The sequence below is a fragment of the Semicossyphus pulcher genome, unplaced genomic scaffold (genome assembly GCF_022749685.1).
Source record: "Semicossyphus pulcher isolate SPU_LCO1_2020_fin unplaced genomic scaffold, fSemPul1.0.p SCAF_23, whole genome shotgun sequence".
Lineage (NCBI taxonomy): Eukaryota > Metazoa > Chordata > Actinopteri > Labriformes > Labridae > Semicossyphus > Semicossyphus pulcher.
In genome coordinates, this window is record NW_027211697.1 from 12,505,703 (window position 1) to 12,516,037 (window position 10,335).

General features: G+C 41.2%; 1 protein-coding gene across 1 annotated transcript; it reads left to right on the forward strand.

Moving 5' to 3' along the window:
- Positions 1-1,780: 1,780 nt before the first annotated feature.
- On the forward strand, positions 1,781-5,479 carry LOC138602948 (uncharacterized). Its single transcript, XM_069674586.1, has 4 exons — positions 1,781-1,868; positions 1,959-2,291; positions 3,738-3,856; positions 4,974-5,479. The coding sequence occupies exons 1-4, from the start codon at positions 1,790-1,792 to the stop codon at positions 5,058-5,060; spliced, it is 618 nt and encodes a 205-aa protein (XP_069530687.1). The 5' UTR covers positions 1,781-1,789; the 3' UTR covers positions 5,061-5,479.
- Positions 5,480-10,335: the final 4,856 nt, after the last annotated feature.

The window sequence follows — 10,335 nt, forward strand, 5'->3', positions numbered from 1 at the left end:
ATATAAGTGGTTGGTCTGGTTTTCAACATTTAATTCCTTTGCAGGTTTGTTGTTGTGAAGCCCAGATGGTTTGTTTAACAGAGGTTTACATCAATTAACCACAAAGATGTTTTTTGGGAGCCTACCTGTGAAATAAATATTCCCCTTTTATTTGTTGTTGTTGTTTTCAGTCTGAATTTTTAAAACTAAATGTCAATAAGCTCGGTGTCTGTTTGTCATAGGTGTTAATTATTGAAGAATTACAGCGACACCGAGGCTGATATCTTGCACTACCCCATAAATAATCACTTTTATTGCTTTAAAGCTCCTGTGAGGAGTTTTTCACTGGTTATTAAACAGACTGAAATTAATTCCGATGACTCTATATGACCTACAAAAGCAAACCAGACAAGCGACAAGATTGATTATTTCTATAAAGTTATTTTTATCAGGGACAACATCAGCAGTCGTCTCCATGGCTGGGCCTGTCTGCTTTTAAACTGCAGTGTACCAAGGACAGCCTGAACAACACGTTTTCAGATTGGCAGGTTTCAGACGTCACAAACCTAAGGAGCCAATCCCATTAATGGACGGGTTGACGCTATGCAAATCATTATGTGTAACCTATGGCAACCACTTCGTCGTTGCGCGAGCCAGCTGTAACCGTCATCGTCATTTTTGCAAACTCACTACTGACTACTAACGTTAACGTTACTACTGCTAATTACTACATTGCAAGCTAGCTAAGTTTCAACAAGTCGGCACTAAACGATGGCAGAGACGTGTTCTGTTTTCGCGACAGAGGGGGCAGTTGGAAATGTGCATAGTGGGCGGGGCCTATGTAGATTCAGGAATTTTTAATGAGGCAGAAGGAGGAGATGCTTTGGGAGGATTTTTACAAGATAATTAAACGTATTTTGCAGAAAAACCATCAGACACAATTTATTATTTCAAGCAGAGCATTTTATATGTCTTAGAACGAAAGTAGTTTTCGTTCACCAAATTATATTTCTCCTTACAGAAGCTTTGCTGTGACATCACTTCCTCCTTTCTGCAGTAATTGGTAGCTTGTAAAGAAAGAACTCCAAAGTAGCTTCCCCAGCGAAGTCACAGTCCTCTTTACCAGTTTTGTTTTCAGCTCTTTTCCTGGTTCGAATCCCGCTTCAGACGTAGTGGGCCTTTCTGTGTGGAGTTTGCATGTTCTCCCCGTGCATGCTTGGATTCCCTCTGGGTACTCCGGCTTCCTCCCACAGTCCAAAGACATGCTCTTTAGGTTCATTGGTGACTCTAAATTGCCGAGAGCCGAGGATGTGAGCGTGAAAGGTTGTCTGTCTCTGTGTGTCAGCCCTGTGATTGACTGGCGATCAGTCCAGAGGGGAACCCCGCCTCTCACCCAATGACAACTGGGATAGCCTCCAGATTCCTGCAACCCTGAACAGGAGCATTGCAGGAGTAAGTATTGTAGATAATGGATGGAAATTCGTTCTTCTGCCACTAGCAGGCACTGTAGCTTCACATCAGGGGCCTTTCATCCTCCACTAACACGTCAGGTGCACGACTGAAATCCTGCCAAATCTACCAAACAATGATAAACTCATGTGTGATGCTTTGGAGAGGAACCACACAGTCTGGTGTTCACTTCTGTCTTGAGTGGTTCAGCTCAGACGAGAGTTTCCTCAAGCTGTGTGTGAACGTCCCACCCCGACATCAGACACCTTAAATGTAGGTCACGTGTGCTGTCTGTGATGAGTAATGTGGGTTGAAATGGACACACATTTCCTACCCAACAGTTAGAGTTCAACTGCACTGTATGACAGTCAGTATGTCTGCCGTCTGCTTGAAGCTTCTAACCATCTTTTATCTCTGCAGCACGGCCCTGACCGGCTCAGGTAAGACTGCTTACATGCATAATGCCTCAAAATGAAATGTGTTGTAATAAATGTAAGTTAAGAACTGTGCATGTCTTTGTGTCTTTGTAGGGAGCAATGGAGTGGTTAGGAAAGATTTTAAAGGATCCATCACCATCCAGTGCAGATTTACTGAGGGAGACCCAGATAACCTGACCGTGAAGAAAGGTCTCAGTGAGGACCAAGTTTTGTACAGAGAGAAAGACTCCGAAAAGAACACCATCACCGCCGAATTCAGGAGCAGACTTCAGGTGTACGGGAAATTCCCCAACCTGGACATCCTCATCAAAAACTTGTCCTCTGAGGACACGGGGCCGTACTGGTGCACGTACGAAACGTTTAACAAGAAGACCAAACAACCTGAAATAAAGATCGGCACGGGGTCGGTGCTTCTGGTGGTGGCAGGTGAGCCCATCTCTCTTTAAAGTCATCTTCAGTATTATCATATAACAGAGATTCATCCAGCGAGCATGTAGAAGTGCAGCAGTGCATTGTAATTATTTACAGAGTCCAGGAAGTTCAGGGTAGAAGATGTGTAAATCAAACACGTATTAATCTCACATTGTGGCTTATGTAATGAAAATAATACTCGTGGTTTTTACCCACGTCTCTTAAATTAGATAACAAGGTTTACTGCTCTGCAAACAGACGTGTACAGAAGTTGTTTACCTGTGTTTTGGTATATAACTTTAAGTGGAATGTTTGTACTTTCTCCATTAGTGTGTTGTATGAGGAGACTGGTTTGATACAGAGCTGGAAGGGAAAACATTACAGTGTTGAGAAAGATGTGAATAACATGAAACCTGTACAGCTTCAGGCTCACATCAATACACACAGTGTATTATGTTCAGTATCAGGGGTCGTATTTAAAGCGTGCATCATCATGTGCACTCTTGTCTGCATATTAATATTGCTTTTCATTATCATAGATAGATAGATACCATTTAAGAAAGAAAAGGCATCAGAAACATAATCAAATGTTGGGCAATAATAATAATAACATTTATATTTATAGAAATAATATGGTATACAAGATATAATACTGATATATTCTAATATACACAACTAATAGATGTAAATATATAAAGACGCATTCATGTCTTCAGGCGCATAGAGCAAAGCTTTTCAGACCACATTAGTGGGTGACAGTAAGACATGTGCAGATGTGATGTAGAGCTGTGGAACAGCGGGGGTGGGGGCTCACCTGGTGCAATGCACCTTTTTTTTATTCCCCCTCATCATCACTGGGTTACTGGATTCACGGATGTGGGTTAATGCAAAAGAGACAGTAACTAAACGGAGAACTGAAAGTTATTTACAAAGTAAGCAGGGAGTAATTATGCTTATTGATTAACTTAACTTATTTACTACTCATGATAATTATGCAAAGTTATATTCTAAAGAACCGTGAAAGTCATTTTGCACATGATAGTAATAATACTACTCTCAGTTTAATTGCCAAGCTTAGCTTTGTATTAAACATATACTTGTTGCCAGGGTGTGTAGCAGTTGGACCCAAAAGCAGAGACAGAAGAAGACAGTTTAAAGTTATTTATTTAACTTGAAGTTGAGGTGAAGATGAGAAGTGGATCTGGAGTTATGTTGGCGGCAGGAGCTGATGAGGGGATCCCAGGTGTGCAGGTGGATTGGCAGCAGGAGGGTGATTGATAGCCACGCCCACACACAGACAGACAGAGAGACACCTGTATTGCTATTCTATTAGGCACTGTCTCTTTGCATTCAACCCATGTACACTATATATTTATTTATACTTTTTGAGTTGTTATAGTTCAGTCTTGCACTTGAATATTCTTCAGGATTAAAAAAGTGATCTTATTTTATCATTAACAGATGCAGATACAGAGAAGAAATGTGAGGATTCTAATAAGAGTCTGGTCCTGGTGTCTGTTGTGATCACTGCTGTCGTGCTGCTTACCATCATCGTGACCTTCTGCATATGGATCCTCAAGGTACATGTGGGTTTAAGTATGTGGGTGTGTGTGTGTAGGTGTTTCTGTGTTTTTCGTCATTTGACTGAAAGTTTCCATGTTCCTGTTACTCTGAACAGTACCTCTCTGGCTCGTGAATTTAAAATGTTTAGCTTGCGTTGAAACTATTCAATAGAGTATTTCAGCTGTACGAACATTTCGGAGGCTGTAGTTTATGCTGCTGTTGAGTTGTACAGAGGGATACTTACAGTTGTTATATTGATTGATTCGAACGTTTATTTAAGCCTGGAAAATCATTTACGTTTCCCTAATTTGCAATGATGTTGAGATACAAAAAAAGGAAGCTAAAGACAGGAGGAAACTCAACAATTGCGCAACATGAGGAAGCAGGAGACAGTAAGGGCTGACCAGAGATTGGTAAGGTCCTGTGGGATCTAAAAAGGAAGTGCTCTTTATGCATAACAAGAAGTCTTAATAAGAAGAGTGTCTAAGTGTGCAGCAGCAGCCCGGCTGTAGATTATATCACAGAACTGTTAGAAAAACTGCTTAAACCAAACTTTTCCTTCACCTCAACAGGAAGTTGGAAATACCAACACATGTTGTGCATGCTCCCACACAGTTTCCATATTAGACTGTTAAATACCCCTGCTCTCGAAAAAAGCACAAATGTAGTTCCTGTGTTAAATTTAAGGCTGATAAGTGCATTCTGAAGAGCACTCAAAAAAAGTTGAGCAAAAATACAAAACAGTATCATCTGCGTAAAGATTGATATTAAAATTCAGGTATCAGAGAGACAATAATATTAATATAAATTTGAAATAAAAGGGGGCCCAGAGTTGATCCTTGTGGGACGCCGTTTGTTATTCGTATAAAACTCTGATTGGTTGTTTTCAGCTTTGACGCTCAGTCAGAAAGGTGATTATGAAAACATCAATCAATGAGTCAAACCCAGTATATATAACAGTGTGTTTTACATTGTCAGGTCTTAAAACAGGTCTGAAAACAAACAGATGAACTGTGACCTGATTAAAAAACACTAACTCAGGACAAAGTAAACAGAAGTTGAAAAAATGAAACAAACAATGTAGGTTATTGTGTAACACGTGTAAGATGCTGACCGCAATATGTGTTTACTTAGACCAAGAATCTGCGCACCACAGCAAAACCGAGACGTGTCGCCAACAATGATGTTTATGAGGACATGCGTGGAACAATCAGGCGCTGAAGATACCAGCCTGCAAGCCACCGACCTGAAACTGCATCTCTGCACCGCTGAGGTGGAAGTGATGCATGTTAAACAATGTAGCAACTCAGCAAGTTCAGACAGAGCGTCTGCACTGAAAGACAGTTTAAGACAACAAGGGTATGTATTACAAAAGGAACAATCTGTGAACACACTGCCACTGAATGGTTTGTATGAACATTCACAACACAACTGCATCTAAAAGAAGGGGAAGCACATGTGTCAGTTTGCCTTATCTTAAGATTGATGGTGCGATGAGTATTTTGTTTATGTAAATATGTCTTTTTTAATTGTTGTGTACAAAGTTCATGTAATTTTTTACCGATCATTTATAGTATCGCTAAGTGCCAAGTTAATTTTAAAGACTGATAATACTGTAATAATGACTGTAAATGTGTGAACATAAATAAAAGTACATTTGTTTAGTTGTTGTGTTTGAAGTAATTTACTTTTCAATTAAGAAAACCAGACGGCTCACAGTTTGACACTCCAGTGGTTTTACCAAACCAAATGAGTTTAATCTGGGCCAATTTTTAACTTAAAAAACATAATTAAGTGTAAATCTGGGCCAATTTTTAACTTAAAAAACATATTTGACAACAAATATGGTAATAGCGGAGTCACAAAAGCTAGCAATCAACCAAGTCCTGCTAACATTAGCATTAGCTAGGTAACATTACTGTTAGCTAGGAACGTAAGCCTTTCCTATCGTATCATGTGACTCAGCGGTAACATAAGATGGGCAGTGGTTTGATTTTAAAGCTCATGTGAGGAACTTTCTATTTGTCCTGATTTTGGCGCCCCCTGTGGACAAAGCCGTACCTCTCATATCTTTGCTGATTTTGTCCTGTACATGCTTAAGACGTGTTTTTTTAACAATCAGTCTCATCCTGCTTTCTTTAACAGTCACATGTATCACTTGCTTTAAAATTTTGCCCTGTAAAATGTAAACAAAGGCAGCATGCAGTTAACCGCTTCGTCAGCAGTTTCAGGCATTAAAAATAACTATACAGAAATAATCAATCATGTCGCTGAGGGTCTGGTTTGTTGTTGTAGCTCATATAGAGTCATCAGAATTAATTTCAGTCTGTTTCATAACCAGATAAAAAAAATCTACACAGGAACTTTAAGTTGTTGTCTTGAGGTAACTAATTGTCTTAAATATCAGTTCAAATCATGGACTGTATAAAAAGATGGACGACATGACAGCTCCCTTAAAGTGGAGCCAAACCCTCTCTATAGCCCCCTGCTGGCTGGCTGCAGTATAGCTCATAAAGCCCGCCTCGTCCTTGTTAACAGATGGGACATGAGTCAAACTATGAAATCAAAATACACGTCAAATACATTTTTTCAAGCACGCTCATTTATGTCCAAGTGTTCATTTTTCTGACAAGTTTACTTTTAATTACTTATTTGATGCTATAAAAAGGGGGTGTGGCCTCATGATTGACAGCTCTGTTGACAAATGGGGCTCCTGCAGCGTTCTGTTCCCGAGCAGCAAAGTAGAGGAGGAACAGCGAGAGGGACGTGACTAACACTAACACTACTGTCATTGAACTTTTCATAAGCGTGAATATCTGCTTCAGATCAACACAAGAAGCTGCTCTGCTGCAGACTGAGGCCACCTGAGGGCTCCAACACATCAAGGCCGCAGGTTAAACGTGTGTTTTGAGTAGAGTAAAGGGCCGGATGTCAATACTGCGTCGTCAATCTTTATGTGTGGTCAAATTCCAAAAAAGTATTGTTCCTCCTTTTTACTATCCAGTGTCTTTGTGGCTAATGAATGATTAACATTTTGTCCGATTACCGGCCAATACGGCCTGCAGATCTGGTGAGGTGAACAAAGTCTGAAGTGATGTGGCTATTTAAAACCAGTGGGCAAAACATTTTTTCGTTTATAGTTAGTGGTAAAGCATGAAGTCTAATTCTGAGCCAGAAAAAAAACAATTTTACCTCACGGTCTATCTCGCAGATCTCTCAGATCTCTCAGATCTCTCTGATCTCTAAATGTGGATCACTGACACGCTGAAAATGAGTCATTGACTGCGATAATCTTTCACTGACATTCACTTACTGCAAAAGAGAAAATGTCACAGCAGCAAACAAGACAAAACTCTCGAAAGTATTTTATGGTTAACAGAACTTAAGCCACCGACACCCCACATCAGATTTGTCTCTGACGTTTTTCGGATCACAATACCGACACTCAAGTCATTTATACAATAAAAACTTACAGAATAAACAGTAATGTATTATCAGTACCAGGTGGAGCGTAGTTTACATGTTCATAATGCAAACACTGCTTCTTCAAGCATAAGTTGTGTGCACACTCAGTGTGAATCACCATTAAAATGTCACCATAAAAAACAATCTCCTCTGGTTGCAGCACGCGAGGCAGCACAATGTTTACTGTGCGAATGTGGTCACAAGCTCTTTCCCCTCACCGCCGAGCTGCACGGATGCCCGAGCGTCTAAGTGTGAAAGTGCGTTATGCTTGTACTGTAGGCAGGGTAAGCGTCAGTGCTATGAGGTTGTAGCTGTGGTGTGTGTGTAGGGGGACCAGTAAGAGCGCCCTTGAAGGGTCCAGCGAAGAGTGGAAACTTGTGGTTGCGAGTGAAGGCAACACAACGGAAACCGAGGCCCCTCTTACAAGAAAAACAACATCAGCACATCTACAGCCAAGACCCTCATTATTTTATTCACCATTTCGTCTTTATTCAGATCGATTTTCCTTTGCACCAGATCAGAAAAGTCGGTAGTGTGCAACTGCAGCAGTTTCAGTACCTGTCATAACTTGTCACAGGAAGCACTAAATGATAAGTTACAGAAAAACTGTGCAGAGATAAAATCTGACATCGTTTAAAGAGCTGAATGTTTGGAAACAAAGCGGAAAGTTCCACTTTTACTGTATTTCTGACTTGTTTTAACCTCTCAGGGGCCCCGGTATCAGGTTTGATAACCAACACGCACCTGCACACACACACACACACACACACACACACACAGACACACACACACACAGGTGCTGTTTATCAAGGCTGAGTAATAAAACGTTTTTTAAAAGGCGGCAGCTGTAAAAGCGGAAACTGTGACATTCAGGTGCTTTTGGTTGTAGGTAGGTGTTTGGATTTGAACCAAACTTGAAAATATTTTCTGATTGAGGTTTTTACAGAAGCCCAGAGAGGCGAGTGAGAGGCATTTTCTTCCTCTCCTGTGTTTGTTCCACATTCTTACATTTTATTTTGCTCCATTTTGTAGGGGAAAAGTTTCACCAGAAGAAAACAATGTTTTGCAGGATTCTTTTTATTTGTGCTGTCAAAATTGGCCAAAAATGAACTGATGAAAGCCTTTGCATTAGCAGTATTACAGACTGGGTGTCTGTGGCAACGTTCACGTAAAAAATCACAAGCAGCGCCCATTCCACCAGCCAGCTGTGGTTGGTCTGCCAGAGAGGGTAGGAGTAGCTGCTAGTAGTAAGCAGCTGCTTTTCCGCTCTCTGCTAGTGTTGCGAGTAAACAGTAATCTACTATGGCTGAACAAACAAAGAAAAGATGGATGACTACAGATACAACTTCAACAAGAAGTGAAAATCCAAAGAAGAAGAAACAAACTCGACGCTCAGATGAAGCAAACAGTCTAAAAAGGAAAGCGACCGTCAGCCAGGAAAATCAGGAGTTACAACCGGAGCCAACCGTGGATGTCTGGTTATCTGGGACGTATGCGCCTGCAGTTGCCTTTTATCACCATTAGGTGCTGCCAAAGAGAACGAAACTGAGATCTTTAAACATAAACATGCCTTTAAAAAGATCAACATAGGCTTTCTACACCTCTCCGGCTGGGCTGGGATTTGAATACTCCGGCATCATTACCACACGCAAAACACGGCTGTTGTATAAGCTGGGTCAAGTTAGACTTCGTTAGAAGTAATGTATCATAGTATAAAGTGACGTTGCGATGCATTCAAAGATACTCGGTAACCAAGAGAGTGCGAGCAAGGACGTACAAGAACACGCGAGAGCTCACGAGTCAGCCGCGGTAGTGCTGACTTTTTAATATTGAATATTGTTTTGAAGAAATTCAGTTTTATATTCAAATTTGGAATATTTGTTTTACAGCCCTAATACTTGCTTTATTTTATCGTGTAAAAAAGAAAGGTGAGAGAGGTGGAAATGGATGTGGGTTTAGCTCAGCGGTTAAATTGGCGGCCCGTGCACGGAGGCTACAGTCCTCGATGCGGCGGCCCTCGACTCCCACCCTCGGCCCTCTGCAGCCTGTCACCTCCCATTCTCCCTCCCCCTGTCTCCGACACTATCCATTTGTTTAAGATGATCCTGCACTGAAGAGTAATTTAGATCAGACTTTAAGAATCGATCACCAGATTGACGCGTTGACTTAATCCATGTTATAATAAAGGATTTTTAATCCACACCAGAGTGCCTCGAATGCCTGTTGACTGCCTCTCCACACCCCGGATTTATTTACCATCAGATAGCTGGACAGCCATTTGTTTCTTTGTCTCTATCGATCACCAGATTTATTTTGCCTCTAAGGGCTTCCGTAGATCTCCATATGAGTCATGTGATGTTTAGAAGTTAGTGATCTCTTGTTGCCAGTATGTCTCTCAGACCGACTGATGGTGAAATCCTGTTTGTGGCCTTTAAATATATCTGCTGAGGTCAGACGCCCAGGTCGGCTTTATGTCTCTCTCACGTGTTAATGTAGAGTGACGTGTGTAATACATTTTGTTACAGGTTTAAGAAAACAGGTTGTTCCACACGTGCTCCCTTGCACAAAGATCAGGACACAGAGTGGTTATCTGATGTTTGTGGTGACGCGGTGCTCACTCTTCCTCTGACAGATCTCGACTGAAACTAGGCCACAGGCTCGCCACTCAATATTGGATTTGATGCTTTTTGACATGTAGTTCAAACTGTGTAGGACCATCATCTTGCTACAGAGATCTGACACCATGTCGACCCCACAGATTACATGAACATACACTGGTAGTTTATACATTTTATATGTCTTTAGGCCTCATCAAAAGGTGTCATGGGTCCATGTTTGTGTTTAATTATCACTTCCTGTTTTAATTTGTCACGTTCCTTTCTGTTGTGTGTAGCTTTACTTCCTGCCGCCTCACCTGTGCCTTGATTGTCTCACCTGTGTTCTGATTACCCTCACTTCCTGAGAGTATTTCTCTGCACCAGTACGTCTCTACCCCCTGCTCCTTCTGCGGACGTGTTCCTCGTGGCTGCAC

Excerpts from the sequence above, each read along its gene's own strand:
- LOC138602948 (XM_069674586.1), top strand. The coding sequence starts at position 1,790 with ATGACAGTCAGTATGTCTGCCGTCTGCTTGAAGCTTCTAACCATCTTT. Across the intron at positions 1,869-1,958 it reads CACGGCCCTGACCGGCTCAG|GGAGCAATGGAGTGGTTAGG; the intron begins GTAAGACTGCTT and ends GTGTCTTTGTAG. Across the intron at positions 3,857-4,973 it reads TCTGCATATGGATCCTCAAG|ACCAAGAATCTGCGCACCAC; the intron begins GTACATGTGGGT and ends GTGTTTACTTAG.